The sequence below is a fragment of the Tinamus guttatus genome, unplaced genomic scaffold, assembly GCF_059628265.1.
Source record: "Tinamus guttatus ecotype Peru unplaced genomic scaffold, ASM5962826v1 Tinamus_guttatus_pri_ptg000056l, whole genome shotgun sequence".
NCBI classification, from domain to species: Eukaryota; Metazoa; Chordata; class Aves; order Tinamiformes; family Tinamidae; genus Tinamus; species Tinamus guttatus.
In genome coordinates, this window is record NW_028288590.1 from 5,956,373 (window position 1) to 5,984,229 (window position 27,857).

The 27,857-nt window shown below is 40.0% G+C and overlaps 1 protein-coding gene and 1 non-coding gene across 2 annotated transcripts; both read right to left on the bottom strand.

Moving 5' to 3' along the window:
* Nucleotides 1-1,485: 1,485 nt before the first annotated feature.
* Nucleotides 1,486-24,581, bottom strand: MYBL1 (MYB proto-oncogene like 1). The gene is made up of 16 exons (XM_088540181.1): nucleotides 24,518-24,581; nucleotides 19,458-19,563; nucleotides 19,269-19,340; nucleotides 17,198-17,290; nucleotides 15,893-16,113; nucleotides 14,109-14,292; nucleotides 13,789-13,863; nucleotides 12,009-12,113; nucleotides 11,044-11,277; nucleotides 10,463-10,825; nucleotides 9,809-9,951; nucleotides 9,311-9,425; nucleotides 7,577-7,693; nucleotides 7,387-7,494; nucleotides 5,344-5,523; nucleotides 1,486-4,094 (listed from the first exon to the last, which is right to left on the bottom strand). The coding sequence occupies exons 1-16, from the start codon at nucleotides 24,535-24,537 to the stop codon at nucleotides 3,966-3,968; spliced, it is 2,265 nt and encodes a 754-aa protein (XP_088396307.1). The 5' UTR covers nucleotides 24,538-24,581; the 3' UTR covers nucleotides 1,486-3,965.
* A 712-nt stretch (nucleotides 24,582-25,293) lies between these two features.
* On the bottom strand, nucleotides 25,294-25,384 carry TRNAY-GUA (transfer RNA tyrosine (anticodon GUA)). The gene is given in 2 exon segments: nucleotides 25,294-25,329; nucleotides 25,348-25,384. It is a non-coding gene; the product is annotated as a tRNA-Tyr (tRNA).
* Nucleotides 25,385-27,857: the final 2,473 nt, after the last annotated feature.

Genomic DNA, 27,857 nt, shown 5'->3' on the forward strand with positions numbered 1-27,857 from the left:
CAAGGATCCAACCCATGAAGGGATAAACTGCTGTTCTCACGGAGAAGCCACACAGAGCAGCATGCTGCAGCTTCGGCAGAGCACGAGCTTTTGGCTCACCTGGCATAGAAACAGTAATCCACAGCTTCCTAATGAAAGTGAGCATTTAAAGCCTGTAACAGTTGCTTATCCAAGCACAAGGAAACTTATGAAAAAATTAAAATTGCATGTGCAGCTTGATTGTGATAAGGTCTTGATCCTCCTTTTCACCACAGCCAGCCTCACCCCCAAATTGTCCAAAACAGAAAACAAAAAAACATAACTACTATTACAATTAATTTTAAGTCATACAGAAAGAAATTACAGGGAAGTTTTAAATCAGCAGATATTGAAAAGCTGATTTTTCTACTCCTAAGCCTGCGAGCTGCCAATACATCCCTAACGTGTCCCTGCTACGATGCTTCACGGCTGCCCCAAGCAGAGGCGGCGCCAGCCCCTCCGGTGCTAGGGGAGCGGAGCGGTAGCCACTGCCGCCCATTGGGGCAGTTTGAGTCTACAGACTAGGCCTGCAGCACCTTAGTACTTCCCTTGAGGAACTCAGATATAGGCACTGGGAAACCGAATGTTTGACCCTACATCAAATCCCTCCCAAAGCGTCGGAGACACACATTTTCTGCTTATCAATTGGGTGGAGGGGAATGGGGTTGTAAAAATTTGGTTTCTCACTGCACAAGCCATTTGTTAGCCCTTACCCAGTTATATTCCATCCTTACAGAAAGCAGATTACCAATTTAAGTGCATTCATTTACTCGTGTGAGGAATGGGATGTATTGTGGACACAGTAAAAGCAGTACAAAATTAGGGCAGGGAAGGAGGGAGGTTTATCCATCACGAATTCCAGGGTACCTGTCGGCAAGTTTCCCCAAGGTAACTTCTTTGGTCTGTGTGCAGTTACAGCAAATAAAGGAAGGACAGAGGGTCAAAAAACTCCAAAGCACAATACTGCTTTAATTAGCATACCTAACAGTCTTAGTTTCATTTTAATTTGAAGTCAGAAAATATTCTTTTGATTTTAACCTAGGAACTATGCTCAGAATTGCTGTTAAACACCAGCAACCTTGTACTATTCTCCCAAGTTGCATCACTGCTTTTTTAGTTCAGCAGTACAAAAAGCAGCACAAATTTCTAATTAACCTTTGAATAACACAGGTCTAGCTCTTCTCATGTGTCCATCTAGCTTACTGGTACTGGAAGGAAATAACACAAACATAAAGAGATTTTTCAGATCTAAAAAGCAGAGAAAAGAGTTGGTCAAAAGCACATTACAAAAATCACATAACTTCATCACAAACTGGGTACAAGACCACAAGGAGATACTTTCCCCCATCACATCAATTAGCAGGAAATTAGCAAAGCACGCAGAATCTTTTCTGGACTCAGACACAGAAGTAAGTACTTATAGGAGCGCACTAAGTAGTTAAGTTCTCAAATAAGAGGCATTTCCAGTAACCTGGTAGATAAAAGCTTTATTGCTGACAATAATATGGTCTGTATTGTATGTGAGATTCTCTTACATAAAGGAACTTTGTAGTACAACAAAAAACTGAGATTAAACCAAGGCATTTGTTGCACAGTATGTCAAACCTTAAAACAAAAAGAAAAATGCAGTAATATGTATTGAGTTTTCATGCAAGTTTGGCAGCTGCATGTACAATCTACTTATAAACTGAAAGAAATGCAAATGCACACAACATTCCAGAAGTAATAAAAGATGCCTGACAAAGATTTAAACCTTCTTGCTAAAGCAACAAAGTAAGAGTTAACTAGACGATCCAACCAATACTAAAACAAATTAATACTACTTACCATAAATCTACACTTAACCTTGGTATAGGCAATTTTGGTGATGTCACTTCTACTGAAATATCATCCAGATTCTAGATATTTATTCTCTCAAAATGCGTTGTCTATCATGAATTTGTTTTGTGCTGAAACAGCATTTTGTTGTTAAATCCCTTCTGAAACTGAACGCGCCTAAAGCTACCGCTGCCAAGAATCCCAGGCACCTCCTCTCCATATTCATGGGTGAGGAGCAACGCTGGCGTAACGGGTATTTTGTAGTCCCCCAGCTTACTGGTCCCCCCACCCCCCTTTAAAATTTTCATCTGAATTAAAAGCTACTAAAAATGTTTTTACGCCTACTACTGCCATAGCTAGGCAAACATTTAATATCAAAAAGCTCCTAAAAATAAGGATTGTATAAGCTTTGAGATGTTTAAAAAAGTTTAAGAACCAATTACCTTCCTTGTGCCGCTCATCATACGTTACAATTTTCCATCATACAACTATTGCTACCCTCTTCGCTATTAAAGTGATAGGAACACGGTCCACACCCTGCATAGTACTGGTTGATCTCATAAAGTTAACTAGAGAACCTGACATCATTTTTGTAGTTTTACATACAGTGCATACGATGCTCGCTCTTTCCATCTCTCATAGCAGCAAGCCGATTCTGCCGCTACCTATAGCAGCACACCCGGGAGTGGAGAGGAAGAGTGTCGGAATTATAAATAGCTAAAACTACAGTGTACAGTTCTGTTTACCTGTCAGTATCTGTTGATAGCACACCATTATAATTTGCTAGGAATTACCTACATAAAAATCTCTACAACAAAAGCGAACCAAGACATTCCTTCAAAAAAGAAAACAAAGTAAGTGCAAATACCTAAAATAGGCAACTAAAGCAACTGTTGTGACCTGCGTGTGTTTAAATAAGGACAAAAAGATTTTCATAAATAAAAGAATGTTCTCTTTGCTCTTCAAACATTTAGTAAATATATAATGGTCAAACTTAAGTGCAGATAAAACGGTTTTGAGAAACAAGGTGCCAAGTTTCTTTAAAAAAAAAAAAGTAATAATAAAATGCATTAATTTTTAGTTCCTATGTAGGACAGAGTACTCTCGGGTCACATATAGGACCCTAAGGCTGCTTTCTAAATATATTTAGTAAGTTACAGGAACAGTTACTGTATAATACAGGAATACCTTGTAACTATTTCATAGACCAACATGATTTAAGGGTTTATAGTGCAATCTTTATGTAGATGTAACATACAGTATAGATTTGTACACTTAACACTGGAATTCTTCTGCTATTCCATACTTTAAGTTAAACTTGTCCTTTTCCATTTTAGCTGTTATAACAGGAAACAACGTTGGCTTCTAGACAACCTGCATACACATAAATATCTACATTTAAGCTTTAAAATGAAAATAAATTATAAAAACAGACTCCTTTCCAATTTACAAATTTTTCCCTGCTCCTACAAACTGTACAATACATTCAGTCATCTCATTTTGAGATTTATGAAGAAAATACTGATGCTTTACACTAAAACCTAATTCATCCCCTCTGCCTATGTCTAGTACCATTCCCAAATAAATATATTTAACACTGTAGTTAATTTCATATTTTGCAGCATACCAAAAAATTAGTAGTGCAACTTTCTCTCCTTCCTTTATACTCCTTTCCATTGTGTTTCTTTACATACTAGAAAAATGCTACATAAGCAAAAGCACATTCAGTCACATATGTTGCTCATTCAGAAATCAGTAAGGATCTATAAGCCTACTCTATGTGGAAACTGTACTAACATGAAAAAAGCAATGCAAATTAAAAAAAATATGAAAAATGGCCCTAATAACTGTATTTGGACATGTACTGCAACACACTCTACCATTCTTTTTATATTCGTTTGTTTCCTTTTTAACATTTAAGGAACTCATTGCAGAATTGTTTGTACTATCCCCTCAAAGAAGGCAAAAGCTGTGTCTGCTCTTTGTCTGTCAGGAAAGAAAAGAAGCATTAAGGTTTCCATTGGAAGGCTGAGTCAAAATAAAGGCTTAGTTTACAAGTATTTTGCTGGAGTCTCTCTCCAGACGTGTCAATTATAATGGAAAGAGATGGTTGTCAGCTGCAGTGATCATCACAGTATCAGAGCCCTGGAAGTGCTGTTGGTAGCTGTGTAAGTGCTCAGATATCTTCTTGCTTGCTCAGTCATGATAAGCTGGTCTTCTGTTTTTCCATAAACAACTGCTTCCCATTCACAATTTGACTGCATAAAATAAAATTCAGTTAGTGGGATTTTTCCTTTAAATAACTAAAATACTTAAAATGAAGCAATTATTTAGCCAACTTGTTATTAAATATTATTTCTCATTAGTAGCTTGACAAGTTCTAGCAATTCCGTATTATTGCATTTCTACAGGCTGAGAGGGACCCTGTTCTACATTACTGCATACCTAAAAAACTGTGACAAAGCTCTCACCCCTTAGTGCAGTTCATCAGCATATATCCATGTTATTTTTTAAGTTCTAAAACACACAAAAAGAAAGGTACTTGAAAGAAATTAGTTCAACATGTGGGAAGTTACTTTCATTTTGGATATTTCACTTTAACATACTAAGTATTGACAACTGTCCAGACACACCATGAAAGGCAAAACAATCTGGGCAGCTGAAATAAGAGGGAGGAGAGGACGGGAAAGAAAAAAAGAAAAGGAAAAAAAAAGAGGTTTTTTTATTGAAAAGAATTGCAGCTGTAAGAGAACGGTCACACATTCCAGAGATGTATCAGAAGCAGTAGAGGATCTAGGACCAAAAATAATGGATGTAAGAATAACTGAGTCACTAGTCCTGTTTCCAACATTAAAAAAACATCAAAAAGCAGCAGTGCTTGTGTACATGGTTTATTCAATCCCAAGGTGATATAGTGCATCTCTAAATGGCACCTGGCAGGTGCAGACCGTAGTGCAATGAGGAATGCAAGTTTCTCTCTCTCCTACAACCTAAGCTAGAACCTGGTCAAACAGAACCAGTTACACATATAGATGCATGTAGGAAGTGAGCCATTTGAGTTTCCTGATAGTTCTGTGGGATCTAATTCATGGAAGGGTTTCAGGATTAGAGAAATGAGTAAATTGAGGGAGGATTTCTCAGGGGAAAAGGGAGAAAGATGGCTCAAAGAATATTGGTATGGTATGGTATGACTAAATTCCCTCTTTCAAGTATGTTTAAGTGTATAATTCTGGGTCAGACAGATGTATTTAAATCATAGGGGCCACTTAGTGGAACACCACAACTATATTTTAAAAACTTAAACATGAATACTATTTCACAGACGAATGATCAACTTGTGAAAATGAATGATCTTGGAAACACTAATTCAAACTAAATAGCTGAACAGAACAATTCTGGACATCAGAGTGAGATAAAACCCAAAAGATTAGTAGTTAACAGCTAAAAAAAAAAAAAAAAAAAAAAAAACCCTCCCTCTGCAAAACTAACAATATTTTGAATGCAGACCTGAAGAGATCTCTCCATTCTAGCATGTCTTGAAGCACATGTATTCAATTTCTTCTTTGTTACTGCATTTACTTTGTTTGCTGAATTTGTATCCTGTTTTTCTGATGTCGGGTTACATCTGTTGTCATGTATTTCCAGCAATGGTATCATTAATAAAGATGTGGCATACACATTTTCTGACTAATGACAAGAAAGAGGGTAAGGAACAGGAATAATAATTACTATTTCATAGTAGACTCTTAGTAATAAATTTGAGAGGGGAAATACATATACACACACACACACACATATATAATGCAAAAAAATAGCCCTGGCTATAGTAAGATTCCTAGTCACTACTAGGAGCAACAAAAGTTAGTTAGTTAGTTAGCTAGTACTGAGCAACAAAAGACAGTTGCCAGCATGACTTGGGCATCAGGTAGATTGTTTCTTTCTTTCTCTTTTTATAAAACCATGATACATCTAACTATATTTTGTTAAAAAATGAGACTCAAAGTTGAATGATAACTACCAAACCAGCTTAAGAAAAACAGTTTATAATTTAGTTCCAGTACAACTCTTGCGTAACTAATGACAAGGAGACTACAGTTAAAAAATTAACACCATATCAGTACTAGAAAGGGAAACTGCTTTAAGAATTAATTACTCGACAATTTGACAAAATAGTTTCTTATGCTGATAATTTTTATGGAAGTGAAAAAAAACAATCAGGTTTATTAGAGCAAAGCAGAAGCAAAACACATGGCAAGTTTTTAAGAGAAAAACATTTAAATGAGAGCAACTGGCAAGTATACTTGTTTTTTCCAAAATACCTCATTAAAATATGCTAACCTACCTCTAAGTATTTATTCTAGCTGGGACTTTACTCCCAACCTTCTTTCTCATGCACAAGTAATTAAGGATCAGTGCATTTTTTCATTTTGAAGTCCACCATCTCCCTCATCCCCAGAGGAAATGTTTCCATTACATCAAAATCCCTCAGTGAAATGCAGCACAAGCCCCACCAGCTCCCTCAGCTATCCCTGGTTTATTATGCTGAACAGGAGGGGTACAAATGTTCTGATATGGCACGGAATATTGTGTAAGGGGAAAAGTGGGCATTTTGGTGGGGTTTTCTTTCCATGGCTGCAGAGATGCTGCCGATGGCAGCAGCCAGCGAGCCAGGGGATTCCACTAGGTGGCAGCGCATCCAGCACCCAGGCTTGCCGCGGGGCGGTTAAAGAGGGAATTAATCGAAGGAGGGAATTTGGGAAGCTGGCCACAATAATCAGAACGGAGCAGGATTTAAGCGCCTCTTCGTTCCACTTCGCCTCTCACTGGCATCTACCTCTTGAACATGACTCTATAGCTGACCAAGATCCAGACATTTGTGCTTTCAGATTAATGCATTTGCTGTTTAATTCTAAGAAGTCTATTGGAACAATTTTTTTTTTCCTCACAAACTACAAGAACAAAGATTTATCTGTTCACTCAGTCACTCGATTAGAAAATATTGAGCTACTTTTTAAAGAAATGAGGGACAAAACAGCCCTACCTGCACACACTTTGTGCCCTGGTTACTGAGAGAGAAGCACTTCAAATTGCTTCCGGCAGAGGAAGACCACAAAACTTAATTTTCTAAATGCTTCATACTTTTAAAGTATTGTTCTTTAGTATGCAAAGAAACAGGAAAAAAAAAAACATGCTGCCTAATATATGATTAGGAATTCTCAGAGCATGTCCACTAGGCCCTGTCAAGCACGCAGGGCAGAACAGCCTGTACGAGCTACATGGTGCTGCACCGAATGCCAGTGTGATATCTAGGCTAAGTGCAGCATTAACTGCAGGAGAGAAGCAGCTCTGCCTCCTTGCCCTAGGGGCCCATGCATGGAAACCCCAATATTCAAGTATTGCTCAGATATTTTAATATTTCAAAGTGGAGATGCATCAGAAATTCATACATCTAGCCTAAACCCAAACTCTGTTTTAGCTGACACAGAGAAAGACATTCAATTTTACATTAATGTTGCTGCCACTGATGCTATCTGGTAGTTTAATACCTACCTGTACATCCAAGCTGTTATTATCTTCAGTGAAGAGCTGGGCACCAAGCTCCTCTTTTTCCCATGGATCTAGGACCAGTGATTTTCTGACTTTCTTAGTAGAATTGTGCTGCAATGTTTTACAGAGAAGTTTTTTTAAATGTTGTTTAAAGGTAATTATTTCCTATCAGAAAGCATTATTGCTGTGTTACCTCTTGCTTGCAGCTTTTGTAGATAGAGTCATCTTCCTCCTTGAAAAATATGTCTGTTCCAGTTTCCTCTTTCAAAACTTCCCTAATATCTTCCTCCAAGAAGGCAAGTGGTTGTGACTAAATTAATTAGAATCAAGGAAGAATATAGGAAGTGTGTTAATTACTACTTTTCTTCATATTCTACATTCACCTAATCTAGGGCAGATAAAAGATCTGTCAAAAATCAGCAACAGACTAAGGATTTAGGTTATTGTATTTAACTATAGATCAACACTTCAAGACTACGCAATAGCGTAATTAATATTACTCCACAATATTTTTAGCCAAATAATACATACAAGCACACACTAGCTTATAAGAACACAGGGTAGCACTGAAGACATGTAAATTGCTCACCTATTTGTATTTATTAGCAGTAGCTATCCACAGACAAAAGAGATTAAAAAATCTTCATGTATAGCAAAGAAAAACTGTACTATAAAATTATGGCTCTTGTTGGGAGAGGAACACATATTAAACTTTCAACACAGATCTCTGAATAAGACATTGATAGTCCTAAGTAGAGTACAGAATTTCACATAAGCCATACAGATGGCTCCTTTGTGTACCAACAGGAGAAGAATTCCCCTAAGCCCTCAACATTTGATTTTGAACAGGAGGTTAATAGTGGACAGAAGCAGGAATGTCAAACCACACCATTTACATAGTGAGAGTCTGTGAATCTATAGGGTAACACAGATGGTGCCAAGCCCTGTGGCAAAGTCTAAGCTACCTTCTGTGTTTGCAGAAACGTACTAGTCAATATATATTGGCTGGAAATTATTCTGAAATTGAAAGGCACATGTCTACTGGATTCCGAAAGTTATTATGCATTAAAATGCCTCAGCAAGGCTAAGGGGGCAAAAATCTGACACTCTGAAAAAAAATATGGTTACACCACCAGAAAAGTCTTCTGTGACAGCTGTAAGAATCACAGCAGTCATGAACTGCTATATTGTATTTTAGGATCAAGAAAAATCTAAATTTTACTTAAGAAAATCCTAGGAAAGATAAAACCCTTCTAAAGTCTTCCCATTAAAGAAAAAAAATAAGCTCCAAATTACTAGCATGCTGTAGCTAACATCTGTTTTCACTCCTCACACTGTAGAAGAACCAAAACCAGAAAACAAAAACTCAACTCAAACAGCTCCAAAGTTTCAAAGGTAATGAAGCTTTACAAATCAAGTGTGAAAGTTGCTTAAAATAATGCAGTCAGTCCTTCATCTGCATCAGGCTGATGTTGCCAGATTACACTGGAGGAGCCATACCCCTTCCTCCTCTCACTTAAAAAATTTCTGTTTAAAAAAACAGAACACCAGAGTATTAAAATCAAATTCTCAGACAATGATGTTACTGCCTAGTAGGTGATAGTGTTAGCAAGACTACCCCAATTTATAAAAATACACACACAGACCCAGTGTGTAAAGTCTGTCCTTGTCACTAGTTACAGAAAATGGCTATGGATGAAGTGAGTAGATGGACAGACTGCTGCCCCAAAAGGCGATGCCTCTGTCTGGCACTGAAGGACACCAGTCTGTGCAACACGAAAGCCCTGAAACACTGTTCTCTAGGATCCTAGGAAATATCCTGACACATCAGATTGCTTCCTAAGATCATGCTTAGGTTCATATCTCAAAACCAAGAGGGCAGTGGGCTACTTTAACAAAAAGAAAACAGACTCATGTCATCACATACCATTAGTTTGAGGGGGCCATACTTTTTTTCCTGAGCAGCCAGAGCGTTTTTAAAAGGAGTCGGCGTTCTTGGTGTTGAACCCAGCAGAGATCTTCTAATTGTAGGGGTTCTAAAACTATTCAAGGACAGAAAAGTGTTTATACAAATGAATTCAAGTTAGTCAAGCATTTTTAAAAATCTCAATTTACACAACTGCTACCATGACCACAAATCAGGAAATATTAAATTACCACAAACTGGCTTCAAGTACAAATGAATTTAATTGTGTTTTGTCCTGTATTTATACTAAAAAAAAAAAAAAAAAAAAATGATTGCAAGTCAATTCCTGTGATGTCCAAGAAGGAGGCCAATTTACATCTGCATACAAGTGTTTACACGCCAGGGTTCTTTGGACTCATTTGTGGTGTATGTGTAGACTAATTCCATAGTCTTAAAAAAAAAAAAAAAAAACACTTTTATTTGAACACCACCACCAGATTCTTAATGTAATAATCCTACCCAGCATTTTCCTTTTGATCTTTTGGTGTCATTTCCTTGTGTAGAGGAGTTGTAATTAGAACCTTCTGCCCACAGATTGGAGTTGATGTAAATGCAGGATTTTCAAGGTTAAATTGTTCATTTCCAGAGCAAGTGTTGAAAAACTAAAGAGAAGGAAAAAATGAGCTAACTAATGACAAAATTTTACAGCTGTTCTGAATGATGAAAAAAAAAAATCAAAAAAAAAAACTAGGACACAAATTATATGAAGAGGTTCTACTGACAAACTTCAATATGTTATTTAAACTTATACTACATGACATTTGCAAAATCTATCAATTAAATCATGCTTTTTAAAATACTCTTTGCTTAGGTCATAGACACAAGGACAAATTAGAACTATCAACAATATCTCTATGAGAAAGTGTAAACTCAAATAGAACACTCACGACCACAAATGGCAATCTTCAAAACGAAGGAGGTAGGTTATTTAAAAACTTTTTTTTTTTAATAAATCTACCCTTAAACAGATGTTTTATTAAGATTCTTGAACCTATTTGTTTAGACTAGTTGTTTATTTGTTAGATAGCATATCACCCAGGAACAGAGTATTTGTGATTTATAAATCATGTAGTGCAATGCTCCTAACTTAGTGATATTTAAAGGGAGACTTACCTGTGATGGAGAAAATGGTAGTGTTTTCACTGGCGTGTGCTTTAGTGCAACGTTGATGGCTTCGTTACATAAACCATCACTCAGTTCGTTAATTGGTGATTGCCCAACACGCAATCTCTTTTTCTTTCTTAGGATGGTAGGTGGAGTGCTGAATTTGGTTAGGTTTGAGGTTGCTGAAAACACTGCTTCTTCCTCACCGCTGATTCCACTTGGCTTTTTGCCATCAAGCACAACACTGAACTGGCACTCTGTAGCCCTCTCGTTGTGTTGAATTCGCATTACTTTTACTGGAGCTGGCTTGACAGGAGATGCAACAGCCTCCGAAAGGTCAAAACTGGTGACATCGCTCCAAGCTACAGGATCCTATGAGGCAAGGTATAAAACAGAAGCACAAAAAGACTTATCCAGGATTGTGAAACAACGTCAATGACAACCTAAAAGCTCTCTACCTCCAGGAGCCATACACCGAGTTACTCTCTTCTATCTTTTAAAAATACGTAACTGAAAAATACCTTGTATACATTGAATCAATTTAAACATCCCCAAATAATTATTTATTTAGAACAAATACCCAGACTTACAGATTCAATAAGCTCTAGTGTCTCTGCAAATTCTGGAATGGTCTGTAGAGATGATAAAACGGCATTTGCTTCCACAGCCAAATACTTGGTAGGTGAATTCTGCTGAACAGATGCACTCTGGGTCTCATCTATGCTGTAGTATTCACTTGTTTGGTCCCCAAAGCTATTTAGGGTATTTGACACACCGTCTTCCATGACAAAGCCTCCAGACCAACTAGGCAGATTTCCAGCTTGCTAAAATGTATGAAGAAATGCATTAGCCTTATTCAAGTTTGAAAGCAAAAAAAGAGTCAGACATATGAATAGTGTGTGGGTGGAGAAAAATATGTGGGAAGACCAAGTGTAACTGCTTATTTATGCATTTTCAAACACAAGTTATTTGTTTGCATGAAAGCAGTTACAGTCCTTCCCTTGCCTCTACAGATTCATCATTTCTTATCTCACTCAGATTCAAATCCTCTCTTACGTGCTTATACTTAATCATTATGGGTTATACTGGTTATTATGGGCTATATTGAAGCCATCTCTGCAGAACATGAGAACATTATGAAGTCATTTTCATTGCAGTATACAAATACATTTTAAGACTAGAAACATTCAAATGGTTGACCCACTTTAGTACTCAAGATTGTATTTTTTATTGAAAATCTAGAAGCAGATTCTACCATATAAGCAGAATGTTGCAGTGTTTCAAGAGCATCTCAGGAATAGTTCACATTATGAATGAGTCATGAATGACTTATGAATACCAGGTCACATTCCTGCTGTTTTCAGAATTTAGAGAATTACACTAAAATATTTTGCCTCAAATTATATATAGATTTTGTTTCACAACTTCCATACTAAGTTTGAGTAATTTTAGAGAGACGGACAAAAATATCATACAAAAAATAAACATCCATTACTTAATTGCTGAGGATTAATCTCAGTAAATTCAAATATTTAAAGAACTGTACAATTCTTACAGATGATACTCGTTTTCTTCTGATTTCATTCTCTGCAGACATAAGTAGCAATTCAAGTTCCTTTATTTTCTTTTCTTTATCAGGATCATCATCAATAAAAGATTGCTGAAATATTTAAGAAAAAAAACATTATTATTTTTGCCTTCCCCGACAGACAACAAAAATTTTACATTATACCTCAAATACATTTTAGCAACAGTTTGCACAAACTGGGACCAGCTGTTCAAGCTGTATCATATTATGCAATGCAGTAGTCACTTGCAAGCAAAACAACTCCAGAAATTTATGAGATTGATCTGATTCTAAAGTAATATTTATAATTGTAAAAGGCTTCCAATATAGTCCATACGTGTTCAGTCAGCGACAGCAGACTAACAGAAAAATACCAAGTCCCAGCTCTAATAGACATAACAATACCAGAACTCATGTAGATAACTTCATATGTTCCCCAGAATTTTGAATTTGATTGTCCTCAACAAGTGTGCAAGACAGTGTTTCAAAACAACTTTGCTGGCAGAGCTTCTACACCAGCATCAAACAAGCCTATCACCACTCCTATTGGAAAAGAAAAAGCACTGTTTTTTTTTCTCTCCTTCTATTTTTTTCCCAATATTGCTACATAGCTAAAGAAATTGTTAAAAAAAAATCATGGCAAATAAGGACATATGCCATGCATTTTAAAACCAGTTATACTCCCTTTTACAACTCCTCCGGCTGTTTTAGAGAGGACTTCTAGCAGCAGAATGTATCTTAAACTTCCCTTTAAGGGGCAGTCTGAGGTGTCAAAGGCCACATGAGGCTTTATTATGATTTGCAAGCTTGGTGAATTATGTTCCGAGTACAGAGATGGAGAGAGGGGGAATCCAGTGAGAACTCCCACCCATCATTTCACCACTCATCTTTTCATATGAAAAGATGAACTGTACAGCAAAACTTAAGGTAAAACACAGACTTCTGCCAAATGCCTTTAGCACATTTAGCTTAGACAAACTATTTTCCCCCTGTATCTAAACAATCATTTTACCAAATCTAAATTCACAACAATTCTTCCAGAAGGTCATATCATAAATCAAGATCTCTTTTCAGTATGCAGCACTTGGAGTCTGGCACTTCCAATTCCAAGTGAGCCAGTATCATGAACAAAAGGAAACTAAAATAGTCAGTAATGTTCTTTTCGCTTTCTTCAATACTTAAATATTTATAGTGATGCAAAACAGCATACTTGAGTGACAGAGGTTTATCAGATAGAAAAGGTCTGAAACATACTGAAGACAAAAGTAGAGTCAAATATAAATCACAGTATGTTATTCTAACTGAATCTTTCAGGTGGAGTTGTATTATTGCATGTATAAGGAAATAAAATCTTGCCATTAAGCTTCACAGAAGCTTGGTAATGCAAACAAGCCATAATTTTAACCTGAAATTTAATTAGTAGACATTTCTAAGCTATAATTGTCAGGTATAACCATAACCATTACACATATTTATGTACAACACACAACTTATCATACCCTGCAATGTGATCTTATAAAGCTCTCTTATGAAAAAAAAAGTACAACATAGATCCACCTGCAGCCCTGAGATCCATGAAGACAGCTCCTTTTCTCCTACTTAGAACTCTCATTTAAGCAGTAAAATCTATTTCCTAATAGAGGAATTCTTATAAAAAATTAATGGATAATAAAAACTTAGAAACATTTTAATGATAGTTTTTTTTTAACTCTTCATTATATACCATAATATAAAGCAGATTTTGTTACAATACCCAGTAATAATTTACCTGAATTAAGTTGGAAGAGGCTGAAGCATGTTCTAGACAGCTCCCTTCTGCTGATGCATACTGGTATGCTGGAATCTGAGAGATATATGTCACTTTATATATTCTAAAGAAAAGGTCTCTATAAAATCATCTCTGGATTACCATACTTAGATACACTTACTGCAGTTTAAAATCTCTTAAATATTTCCCTTTGTATTGTGGTAACTTAACAGATTAAAAAATAAAAAACAAAAACAAAAAAACACATTCATTTCTATTTCCAAAACACAATGAATGATTCCAAACTGGGAAATTCTAATTATCATGGATTTAGAACTTACATGTGTCTGAACGGGTATGTAAAACTGACTCTGAGTTTGCACGTGCTCCATAGTTGCACAAGGTTTGTGCTGAAATTTGGATGAACTAGCTCTTTCAGATTTTATACCATCTTGCAGATATCCTTCCTGTTCCACCTTTCTTCTCATTGTTGAGTTCCAGTGATTTTTAATGGAATTATCTGTCCTAAAATGAAAGTGCACAAAAATAACTGTTTTTTCATATCTCAGAGTTTAACATATGGCAGTTTGCAGAGTTTGTACGGTAGATTAATCCAAAACCACAAATCCAGGCAGCTGGAGCAGCTTTGACCGAAACTTCCATAATCAGTGGTTTCTTTGCAGAGTTACTGACAAGCTGCTTTTTTTCAAAAAGTCTTCCATGTGAATTTTAAGTCTGAAGGAAATTTAAAAGTAAATGAGAAATCCTTTGTTCTGGCTGTTATTATAGACAAGAACTCTTTTTCTTGACTGCTTCAAGAACAGCCATACACTCTCTGTTGCTCTATCCTCTTACCCTCTTCTCATCTCTGCAGGATGCAGAAGAACATTAAGCTTCCCCACTCACCCTACTGTCCTGCAGCACAGTATGGGTGACGTGGCTAGTGTCTGCCACTAGAAAACATCTCTTTTAAAATGATAGCCTACATTCCCAGCTCCCCAAGTAGCCTGTGCAGCTTCGTGGAAGAACATCCCACTATCTTCTGGCGCCCCGAGCTTGTATTGGGAAAGCAGACATGGCAAAGAGCACTCCCTTGGAAAGAGAGGGCCTGCAGTTCAGCAGACATGCTGAAATCACTTTAAACACTAGACAAACATTAAGGTAAGAGAATGTATGTATTAATACTAGGAAGATTACTTCCAGTGTCACAGAGAGATACACAAAAATAAAGAATGGAGCTTAAAGCCATACTTGTATTAAGTTCAACTCTAAGAGGTATTTTCTCTTTTCATCTCCCTATTGTCAAATTCTTCACAAATTCCTCAGTCAAGGATCCAATTTTTAGGTAAGAGTCATTTTGGATTTACTTTCACTGAGTAAGTTAGTGAATTGGGAATGCCTCTGTCCTTAAACACTCCCTGAAGTCTCCTTCAGATTCAATCCATTCCCTTATTATTCCTCCAAAGGATTTCCTTTCCAAATTATGAATTCAGTAACTAACCAAATGTCACACACACACGTCCCAAAGGGCTCACTCCCCGCCATAACAAGAGCTGTCATTCCTTAGGCTCAGGTAGAGGTAAGACAGTCATCTCTTGAACACACAAATAGAATTCAGCAGGACCAGCCTACCACTGAATTTCAGTTAATAACACAATGCTGAAAGTTTCATTAAACTCTTTACACACTGAGGTTTTATTTTCTACAGCATATAAATTAGTCATCACTCTTAAAGCAAACATAAGCAGAACAATACATGCAGTTCAAACTTGATTCTACAGACTACCTGTTAACCAACTGACTTTCCAATGAATGACTCCCAACTCTAGGCTTTGAAGGTTACTAACAGTCTGCTGTTACAGGTTTTTCAGCTATTGGAAATTAGATAATTACAAGTTAGCAATTTGAAGGAACTCACAAGGTGTTACAGATTTGTTGTTGATTTTGTGTTCTAGATTTTTAAGAAATAAGATTTGCAACAGATGGTTGTTTATCTGTTAAGATATCATATCTATCAAGATATGATGACTCGAATGGGTGTTCTTTAACAAATTATTCTGGAAATACTTGTGTAATGCCTGCTTTCCATATTCCAATATTTAATAGAAATAATGTTGAAAAGCACCTTCCAGGAAGAAGTTTTGCAATTTCAGCCCATCGGTTTCCCAGACGCTTGTGAGCTTCATAGATTATCCTGTCCTCCTCTTCCGTCCATGAAGACTTCTTTACCTCAGGATTAAGATGGTTATGCCATCTCTCTCTGCACTGCTTGCCTATTCTTCCCTTCAGGTGTTTTGCAATTAAAGACCAGCGCTTTGGACCGTACTTCTGAACTAATTCAATAACCTGGAGCATAGAGGAAAGCATGTTAGAATTCCAGGATGCAATTTTTCTAAAGACCAAAAAACTGATAATGTCATGTTTTAGAACAGGATTATAACAGTTAATCTGGCAAGAAACTAGTCCTATAGAGGTATGCAGTTATATGGGAGGGTTTTTATGTTTCTGTTTTTTGTTAGTTACTTTTGAAGAAAGCAAAGCAATTACTATACTCCAAAGCTCTGGAGTTAGTGTATACTGATGAACACGTATTTTTTGCAAACTTTAGCATTCCAACCATACATCACATAAATTGACACCAGGAAATATGCACACATAGGGAAAAAAAAAAACCCACCAACACACAACACAGAAAACTTTCTCTCCCAGCCTCATCCATCTTTTCTATTTTTTTCTAGTTTTATTACACATTATATAAACATTTTTCTTGAAAGACTGATGAGAGCTATCAAATAACATATTAAGCAACCCATACTCACAGAACATATTAAGCAAACCATATTCACAGTTTTACAAATACTAGTTTGAAACAGCTTAACTTAGGATATTTGGCATAGACTGCTTGTTTCCATTGTTCAAGACTATCTGAGAGCTAAATGCATGTGTTCCTAAAGTGCAGCCCTGGTTTTGCAGGAAGAGGTGCAAGGTGGAACAAAAAAAAAAGAAAAAAGTGGGGGAATGAAATTTAAAGAGCCATTTCAGCTTGATCAACAGTAGAGTACAAACAAACTCCCCCCATTCTGAACCTCTTTAAGTCTGGTGGGTTTGAGGAAAAGAGAAGATGTAAATGACACCTTTGATCTTTAGTGCCAGAAAGAGGTATCCTCTGCTTGGTGAGCTAGAACAGCTCAGCTAGCAATCTGAGCAGAGAAAAATGAAACACTTGAGCAGACCAGACATTCTGTTTACTTAAGAGCAGCTGCACTTTTACTCTGCATAATATAATGTAATTATCTGCATCACAAGATGCAAGAAGCACAATGCATGGGGATGAGACCGTAGAAAATCTTCACATATTCTTAGCAGTTGGACACGACTTTATTATTTTTATTAACTATAGTTAAATACAGTATCAATGAGTTTTCCTTACCCTCTGATCTTCTTCTTTAGTCCAGGGACCTTTAATGAGTTCTGGGTTTAGTACCTTCTGCCATCGATGCTGGCATTGAAAATCTGAACGATTCTGAAATAGTTTTAGAAGAGCGAGTTGACCTGTTAAAACTCTTAGCTACAAAAAGTTGCACGTATTAGCTAGCAATAATTACAGCTTTGCTGGGCCCATCTAACAAGTGAAGAAATTACCATGCTACAATCAGGTTAAAACAGGTAGTCTGCAAGACCAAAAAAAAAAAAAAAGTTATACACAAGCAGGCATTGTATGTTTAAAAACACAATGTGTTATAAAACATCAATTCCTGATGAAGACAAGCCATAAAAGGCAAATTTAACACGGAGAACAATTATTCCAAATTTTCAATGGAAGAACAAGTTTGAAATCATGGCCTTGCAGTGTTTTACCTTCAATCCAAAAGATTTACCTGCAAAATCATTTCAGGTCTGCCTTAACTATGAAAAACTGAAAGAGAAAACATGCTGCATTCCCTCTCTGTGTCACCTTTAAGCCAACTATACTTTTCAAGGCAGGATGGAGGGAGGACTCATTTGTACCCAGTCCAACAGCAAGATGGAGTTCTAAAAAGATGACAGATTTCTAAATTTTTTCTAAAAGATTTATAAATATCTTTATTTGCTAATGATTCAAAATCTAGTTGCCTTTCCTAGCAGAACAGTATCAGGAGGAACAAGGTAAGTGCTATGTGTGCCTGTTTTTATTTGCCTCTGCAAAGAGCAACTTAGTCTTCCATGCTTATTTCCCATGACAGTTGGGCAGCCTCTTTTCAACCTAAGCAAACTTGAACAGCATTTTAGTTGTTTCTCTTCCCTGCAGTCTAGTTTCTATTCCCATCTCTATCATTGTTAATTCTACCTTTGTAACTGGGCAGGAACAAAAGTAACAAAGGTGGAGGAATCCCAGTGAACCTGGCAAGTTAAAACTGATTCTATCCTCAATTTCAAAGTTGAGGAAAACATCCTATCTTGCGCTCAATGGCAGGGGAGTAGGCAGCTTTTTTCATCCTGTTTTGTCATAACATGTCTGCTTCCTTCCCCATTGGTCTCCCAAATTGTGTTTTCAGCTGAAAGACTTGATAATGTATATATATGTATATATATACACACACCATTTAGATTCATTAAATGCAACTGCTAAGAACATATGTAGCTCAGTATCACCAAGAGCACTATTTTTAGGAATACCGTAGTATAAAAGCTTGCAATTCCCTCTCTCCTTTTGCCATTCACTCACTCCATTGCTTTTGAAAGGGGCTAATGTACATATACAGAATAGTGATTTTCCTATGCACTCCTTAAATTTAGGAACTTTGAGTTTGTTCCTTAATATCTATTCCTTATTCATAAAATAAATTTAAAAAGCAATATAACTGCAAAAAATATGACAGGAACAAACAAAAGCTGCATTTCAGCTTTTAGAATTGAAATTTATTTTCACCTGGCTGCACACGTTTTTCATTCAATCATGTCATTGCACTCAATTTTAAGATCAACAAAAGTTTTTAAATTTTCTGATTTCTAACATGTAAACATTTTATATCAATTTTAATTAATGATTCCATTCCTTTTTTAGACTCTAGTTATACTTTTATAGTAGGCATTTTGTAACATTTAATTAGAAGATAAAGAAATGTCATCGATGTAGGTATTTTCTACCAGTCCAAATCATATGATGGTTTTCCTAGTCAAGGAATCATTTAGTGATGGAATGAATAAAGGGTTTTGGCTTCAAACTCCCTTATGGAGCACAACGGGACGCAACTGACAGAAACTAAAATTGATAGAAAATGTAGGTATATTTAGGTATATCAGGGTTTTTGGATCATTTCAGATCATCATTTACTTTAAGTCTCAGTCTGAACTAATAAGCTCTTAAAGTCTGTGCTAGATTTCAAGTTGAAATCATAAGCACCCTTTGAAACAGTCTTGTCTAGTAACTGTTCGACTTCTCTATCAGCTATTTCCCAACACGTGACCAAAATATAAAAATACTGAAAGGAAACTTAACTGAAAAAGAGATTCACACTTACTTGTAGATGACTAGCAATGAAAGTCCAATCATCTGTACCATTTTGCTCTACCAGCTTCTTCAGCTTTTCATCCTGTTAAGACAACCTCAGCCAATAAATATATATGCTATCCTAATTCAGCACTAAATAACAACACTTCAGCATGTTTCCAGTATCACATAGGAAAGAAACTAAAGCAGAAGGTGTTACCTCATCACGTGTCCATTTCACCCGGTTACATATTTTCTTCAGTCCTTTTTGCTGTGGTACTTCATAGTCATGATCTGCATATTGAAGGTCATCATCTTCTTCCTCACTACACAGAAGAGCAGAAGAGTGAAGACAAAATTATGGTTTAAAGTCATGCTGAATAATTTATCTTTTTCTTTCTATTTACTGCTATTTGATGATGTACAGTCATTTTTTTTTTCCCCAGCAGCATACAGTGCTCTAAAATGACATATATAATTTGCGGGAACTTAAAATCTGTCCTGCAGCACTCCCTATATCAACATTCCCCATATCAAATGAAAAGAATTGGTTTAACTTAAAAGATCATGTATATGCAAGGTACAAACAGACTACTCATTTTAAGTCGAAACTTAAATCTGAAGCAAAAGCTATTTGTTAAGTTCATGTTTTCAAACCACATTTATGAATCCTACTTCAATTTTAGACAAATCACTATATAAGATAGAGGGTTTTTCCAGTCTAAAAGAAACATTCATATTCCACCTCCATTGCACAAACAGTACATACTGCATCTAGTTTCATGGAGAGTTTTCAGTTTGAATAGGGTAGGATTAGGAATCCTGCTTCGGAATTGGTTGAAGTTGTTGCCTTTATTAAACCTTAACTTCAAGAAATGCATTAAGAAATGTCCACTGTGTTGCATCTTAACAAATGAAGAAAGCATCTTCTGAATTCTATTCCATCAGTTCCCTAAACCTTGGCTTTAAAAAGAAGTCACAGTGCTAAACATCAATGCGGATTCTACATTTAACACCTAGTGCAAACAGCAATCAGCACTGCATAGCCCAAGGGGGCCCAAGCTTTCTCCAATCCACCCCGCAGCTAGAAAAGCTGCAGAGGAACACCCATCTTTTAATGGTATGGGAAAGAGGATACCATGTGAAACATATGCCTGCCAGAGGACTGTGTAAGGGGCATGGATGGACAACCAGGAGCGTCTTTTTGTTTGGGGGAGAGCGGTTCTGTTCTGAGGGGAGCGAGGGGTAACAAGCCACGGAAAAGAAGACGAATGAGAATAAATTACTGTCACCTTGAGATGTTAAGCAGGCTCTTCCCCTGAGTGGGAGCATCGCTTTGCACAGTTACAGGAACTAGATGCAGTGGTTCCTCCTGGCCAAGGGATTTCTGCGCGTGATGCCGGGACCCGCTAAGAGGTCAGGCCCAGAAAGCAGGTAGCTCCTGTTCCCTGCGCACGGCCGTGCAGCGCGGCCGCGGGGACGCGGTGTGCCCCAGGACGCGCGCTAGCCCCAGGGCGGCCCGGGCCCGCAGCGGGGAGGGCAGGTCCTGCTGCGCTGGTTACAGCGGAGACGCACAGAGGGCACGCGCCTCCGGATACACAGCTTTAACTGAAAGGAGTTTCACACCGAAAGGAGTTTTCATCTTAATTTACACACACTTGGTTGTCAGTATAAAAGAACTTTATAAATGTTGATAATCAGTTGATATTTCAGAAGAAAATAATTCTCAGACTTGGAAGTTACTTTTTTTCTTTTTTCCCCCCCAAAACCAGAGACATATAAATGACCGCACAGCAACAGAGGTAACCAGTGCTGCTCTCACAGAAACTGATTTAAAGGCAGATGTCTAAACCATTTAAAACGTGCACTACTTACTTGAAAGAGTTACCAAGACATAGGACATCCCCAGCTCTTGCAGATCCAATATATTTAACACTGCTTCTGCATCTACCACATCACTCACAGGGATCGTCCCTCCTTAGCTTCGGGATGCAGTAACAAATGCTAAAGCTCTCAGAAGTCAGTGAATCATAGAATGCTTAAGGTTGGAAGGAACCTCCAGAGGTCACTAGTCCAACCTCCCTGCACAGGCAGGGTCACCTAGAGCACGTGGCACAGGACTGCAGGGCAAGAGAAGTTTGTCCAAAGGTCAGCCCCGAGTTCTGCCCAGCACTCGCTTTGAGGGTGGGGGCAGGAAAAGCAGCAAGGCTATTTTAAAACAGACTTGGGGGGAAATCTATATTACATGGCTTAGGACTTAATAAAATAGGATTTAGGCTCACAGGTAGCTAAGTTTTCCTTTTCTCCTCCCCTCTTTTCAGCACTCATATTCCACAGGCTCTCGCCTATAGAGCATGCCTTAATATCACAATCCAGTTCCACCTCAAATTAAATTCTACCCCAAAAGACCCACATGATTTACTCAGAAGTAAAACCTGGCCTTGTGGTTAAGCTCTTTGTTGACATGTTCTCCTCACCCAGCCACACAACGGGCCATATCAAGAACTGAATCTTAATTCACATGAACAAGATGTGGGGAAAGTGCCCCAACATTTGAATAAGATAATGTAAAATGCTGTACAAGTGTATATTCTGTTCCAAATTATAACATGGTGACATTAATTTTCAATCACCACCTGCAAAACATATCAGGTTTTACACAAGACTGGTTAAAATAAACATTTTTTTCTCAATCTTGGTTATCTGAAATGACAATTCAAGATTAACCAATCATTATTTCTAAATAAATAAATAAAACACTGTATTTTAAAAACACGAGCACTTATCCTTAGATCACCTGCAGATCTTCACGGAGATGAAGAGACAGAATTTAAATTTGTTCTTGCCTTTAATTACTGCTCAGCACATTGCTGATACAGAAACCTTTCCTAATTCATACTAGGTTATTTATATATTGTTGTTTCTTGATCAAACTATTTAATGTATGATTAACTCTCTTGCTCTTCCGAACTAATGTTAAAGTGTACAATCATTTGAGCTATAGGTAAGACACCTAAACTCAGTGATCAGATTCACATCATACAACAGCTCTTGCAGCTTCTCCAGCCTCCTAGGCCAGCAAGAAGAAACTGACTTGAAATCATTTTTGTTTCATTTGAGGCAAATTGAGTTTTATGCAATACAGTAAATATAAAAGGATTAAGTGCTTAATATTAAATTTTAATATATTTGTCATTAGCTTACATTTTCAGTATGCCAAAGGCCAATGCTCTATAGACTTCCACAAAAGTTCACCAGAACTGCTTCCAGCAATAAAACTAACCATTTGGAAGTCCAAACTGCATATACTTTTCATATAGCCAAGTTGTGGGAGACCATATAAGATTATGCAATAACGTGAGATCTATTGAAATAACTAGAGTTGAAATAAAAATTTTATTTAAACCTGTAGTATTCTGGTTTCAGGAGCAGAGTAATTGAATTGCCCCCCGTTGAAGGGAATAATTTACATCTCATGTGAAGATGCTCATTCACGTAACCTCAAGACCTATTTCAGACTCAGGAAGGTGCCCAGGAATCGCCTCCTGCTCCACTGCCATTTGAAAGACGGTCTTTCAGCAGCGTAATGAGAAAAGCCGAGCGCAAGAGCGGGAGGCGGCGCCGGTGGCAGCCGTTAGGGCCGATGGTTCCGGGGAGGCGGCAGCGGCAGGTTCCGCAGCGGGACGGACGGACATGGCGCTCCTGGGGCTTCCTTGGAATCACACGTTTATCACGTTATAAATTACCTTCCAGGGCTGTTAGCTCCAGAGCCTGCTTTAAGGGGAAGAGGCTGTCAGACCCCTTAGAATATTAGGGGTCCTTTGACAGTTCTTTTTCTGTTAGGAATCTGCGGTGAAACGCTACTTGAGTGCGGAAGGTGGCCACCTAATTTCACCAAACAAGGAATCCTGAACATCATGAAGAAAAGTGTATGTGCTTCAAAAACCAGGCATTAGCTGTCTTTAAATGAAACTTACCTCAGTCCTCTCTTACAATTCTGAGATGGGAACAACCAAAAGAGAAAACTGAGCTTCCAAACACAAAAACCAGGCATATTTTAACAAAATTAAGCTTAATATCATTTGGGACAAAACAATTAAATTCTCTTCTTACTCTACATCTAGATTAGTGATCCCAAAAGCATCTTGACATAAATTTAAACCACAATGATCTAGTTCTGTTGGACATCATCATCACACACTGACACAGTTTGCTTCTAGGGTACTGATCTCAAACCAGAAGTTCCTCTGCCATCCGCCCCGGTTTTATTTTCAATTACGAGATGAGAGCGCTTCACAGCCCTAAGAGACGGCACTACCTAAAGCTTTGTAAAGACGAAACTACTGGTTACAACCCCGTGGAGAGCAAGTCCAGAGTGACACACAACACTCCCCCTGCACCGCTGCCTTGCGGACAGCTAAGCTAAGGCGGCTCCAGCAGCTCCCTCCTGCAAGAGGAGCCTTCTAGCGAACTGCCCATGTTTTCTACACAACTAGAACCCCAAAGTATCACTTTCTTGTTTAATTTGCAGTTTTGCTGAGAAATAATGCTAGTTTACCAACTCTTCCCTCTCCCAAGGGGCCGCAGCGCAGGCCGGTTGAGTTGATTTTGTGACCGAAACGTCACTGTCGCCCCCAATGCCACAAGACCCGGGTGCTCGCAGCAAGCCCTGGAGGCCACAGGTGACATCTCCACCAGCGCCACTCACGGGCATCCTTTCCCCTCACAGTCCCTACCCCCTCTTCACACTTGGTTATCAGTTTTGTGGAAGTGATCTTTTACTCAGAATCAAACTAACTAGAGCAACAAGGCAGTTCTCTAAGACCCACTTCTTAAACGAAGACGTACAGGTATGTTTGTGCAAACGCAGTAAGACGGGGTTGTTACTGGGGTTTCAGACAGCGGCACTCGGGGGAAGGTGGCTCCTCAGGCCACCTTAGGACATGCTCGGTCGGGGAAGGGGATGCGACACCCAGCGAGGAGGCCGACACCCAGCAAGGGGCTGCGCTCCGGCTGCCCAAGCACACGCAGGCCCCAGCGCCCAGGCTGACCTGTGGGCTGTGCAAAAGCGAGTCGGGGAGCTGAAAGCGGGAAAAGACGGCACGAGCGAGCGGCGGGAGCGGAGCCGGGGCCGCCGACAGGCCGGGGGGGTCCCAACAGGGCCTGGCCCGGGGGGCACCCGCGGGTGCCGGGGGCGCTCAGCCCCGCGGCGGGGCTCGCCGGGCAGGGGGAGGCCGCGGAGCGGGGGGGGAAGATGGCGCTGCCCGGCGCCGCACTCACCTGCGCGGCCTCTTGGCCATCCTCGGCGCGCACCATAGGGGGGGCCGCCAGGGCAGCAGCGGGCAGCCCCCGCGCGGGCTCCTCGCCGCGCCGCCCCGCGGGCCCCGCGGCGGCGCCACGGGCGGCGGGCGGCTCAGGGTGGCTCCGGGCAGGCGCGGCTCCTCCGGCGGCGGCGGCGGCTCCCCCCTCGCCGCGCAGCCCCGCGGCATCCGGAGCGCGCAGGCGGCCGCCCTCAGCCGCGGCGCGGCCGCGCTCCCGGCGCCGCGGGCATGGCCCGGCCCCGGCCCCGGCCCCTGCCCGCCGCGACGGGGCGCGCCGCGGCCCCGCTCCCGCCCCGCTGCGCGCCCTCGCCCCTGTCGGAGCCGCCTCCCCGCCCGGCCGGGCCGCGTCCCGTCTCGTCGCGCCCCGGCACCGCGGTGCGGGCTGCGCCACCGGCGCGGCGCCACCGGCGGCTTCGCTTCGTGCCGCCGAATCTCGCGCGCAGCCTCCCCCCAGCGCCGCCGTTTGAATCTGCGCAGGCAGAAAGCGCCGCCATTGGCTGCCCCGCGCGCGCGCGGGGCGGGGCGGGGCGGGCGCCGCGCGGGGCACCACGGGCGAGCGAGTCCTGCCCGTGACAGCGCCGCGAGCGCCGCCGCCGCCACCGGGTCGGCGCCGGCCCCGCCAGCCCCGGAGCGGCGAGCGAATGAATGGAAAAAAGGAAAGAAAGAAAGAAAAAGAAAGACAGAAAAAAAGAAAAAAAAAAAACACGAAAAACCCTCGGCGCAAAACATGAAGCCTCCTTCGAGCCGGAATCGAACCAGCGACCTAAGGATTTCCGCAGGCGGGCGCCTCTACAGTCCTCCGCTCTACCAGCTGAGCTATCGAAGGCAGCTGGCGAGCGCTCTCGCCGCGCGCCTCACAGCCTCTCGCAGCTGCGTGACGGGTGTTCCCAGCATTGAAAACAGCCTCATGTGGCGTTTCACACGCGTGTTTCCACAGCTCCTGCGCTTCTGTGCCCTTTCCCGTTTTAGGAGCGCCGGACTTTGTCTAACTACGCCTTTCTTCCAGGGGAAAATTCAAGAGTGAAAAAGTAAATACGTGAATATATATACATGAATATTTATGTGGGTTTTTTTTGCCTTTTTTCTCTCTTCATATGTGTATACACAAATAGGTATCATTGCAAATATGAATGGATTGTACATATATAGAATTATCAATTTATCATCCATGAGGATACACTTAAGTGAGTATTGCTTCTCCCCTCCCCTAAGGTGTTTACCGCTTCTAGATAAACCTAATGTCCACATGTGCAACTGTAATACTAAAAACTCACAGTCTGGCTCACCCCACAGGCACCTCTGTTTCACCAACATTACAGCTTATGCACTCTAAGCTCCCTACAAAGTGGCGTAAGCACCAAAATGGCTTTGGATTCAGGCTGTTACCTGGTGCAAGCCTGGTTGCCACTGGGAGCACAGTCCCAACAAGACACAAACTTTTCCTCTGCTCTCCTCTTAAAAAAAAAAAAAAAAAAAGGAAAAAAAAGGAAAGAAAGGAAATGCCTGGTGGTTAAGCACTCACTTGAGAAACAAGAAATGCGGGTTTGATCAAGCCGAGCCATCCCACATCTTGGGCAAGGGCTCTAACCACCACCCTGTCGTACACAAGAAAGAAGCAACCAGACTCCTCACCACATCCTCTTGCGGCCGCCATGAGAACACCCGCGCTCCTGGCAGACAGGAGCAGAGGTGCCAGCTCCCTGCCGAAGCACCTGGGAGCTTCTTCCTCGAGCGCCGGGGAGACCCTCCCGGAGTCAGCGCTTAAAGGCCCTTTTTTACCTCAGTGATCAGCTCCAGGCACCTATAGGATAAACGCCCTGGCCCTAGGTAGGACTTCGCTGCACTGCAGTCATCTCAGAAGTGGCCTTGGGAATCTACCCCCGGCCAGCTACTAAGTTTTCTGACTGTACTTAAGGGACAAAGTAGCTAAAAAGTCCTGATGCTGAGGGCCTAACAGTCAGTTTTTCTAACTTTGTTGTGATTTTTACCTTCTTGAGTGTTGCAAAAGGAAGCATCAAACAGCATATGGTTCCTTCTTTCAAGCATATGTTTTGTCCTCGCCTCAGATACAGATTTACTTACAGAAGATTGTTAAACACCACAACAGAGAAAATAACTTCCTGAACATGCAGCTGCCATGATAATGCAAAGTCATTTCTTGGTACAACCTGGATTGTCTCGATCCTCCTGCTACGGAGGCTGGCAAGCGTTAACTTTCCGTAACAGGGCCTGACCCTTAACTCTCTGTAACAATCCCTTCCACAAATTCTTAATCTGCAAGCTACTGGCATGCATGAAGCCTTGTCCAAACAAACCTTGGAAGCCAAGCTGTAAGCAAAAAGAAATTGTAACCATTTCAAAAGCCTAAAACTTATCAGGAACCTAATATTCAAAAGGTTTTTTAGGGACGTTTCCTTAGGCAGTTTGGTGCACAGTCAGAAGCAAGAGCACAGCACAGGCATGAAATTTAAGGTTAATTATAACAGGAGCCTAATGGAAGCGTGTGAAGCTCAATAGCGGATAAAGGCCTACTCTACTGCAATGGTTTCCAACATACACAGCCATAGAGCACCCTCATTCCTTTGAGAACACATTCAAGTCCCCAAGTTTCAAGGAACAGTCTGCACACTCTTGCAACACAGTTTTTAGGCACAGTATCAGCCTCAGCAGCAGTGATACAGCAAATAACCTCTATTGCTACTGGCATTTGATCCAGCTGAAAGAAAAATCCGCTCCACTTTATAAACATTAACCTCATGCAACAGAAATCTCTGTGCAGCTTTTTGTGCTGTCAGCCCAGACAGCAGATGCATTTCCTTGAGCAATCTATATTCATTTACAGCACAGTTAACAGTATTTTCCCCAGAATGTGAAGTCTGAAGAGAAGCAAACAATTTTGCTTACTTTAATAACAGTCACTTTGAATACTATCTGGAATAGCAGATGCATGGGTATGTTTTAAACCAAACTACATTCCCCTTTAAAATATTTCAACACTGTAGAAATACATCAGCTAGTCTAACAACACCCAGCTGTAGCACAAGAGCTGCACAGAAAGCAAAACTGTGAAGAAATAGAACTTTTAAACACATTACTCCTATTACATTACTCCTATCCAGGTTACCTAAGCTTTTATATATATTTATATACATGTATATATCGATACACACACACACCCCAAATATATAGCTTTAACTTAATTTATAAATTAGTACTGGGTCTGCAGGGCAAGTAATCCTTCCACCTGCACTCCAGTGGAGGGAATGTGGAGATATATGTGTGTGTGTCTGTATACACAC

Coding starts and splice junctions, on each gene's coding strand:
- MYBL1 (XM_088540181.1), bottom strand. CDS start 24,537: ATGGCCAAGAGGCCGCGCAG. Junction 14,293..15,892: donor GCAAAACTTCTTCCTGGAAG/GTGCTTTTCAAC, acceptor CTTTCATTTTAG/GACAGATAATTCCATTAAAA. Junction 4,095..5,343: donor GAATGGAGAGATCTCTTCAG/GTCTGCATTCAA, acceptor TATTTTATGCAG/TCAAATTGTGAATGGGAAGC.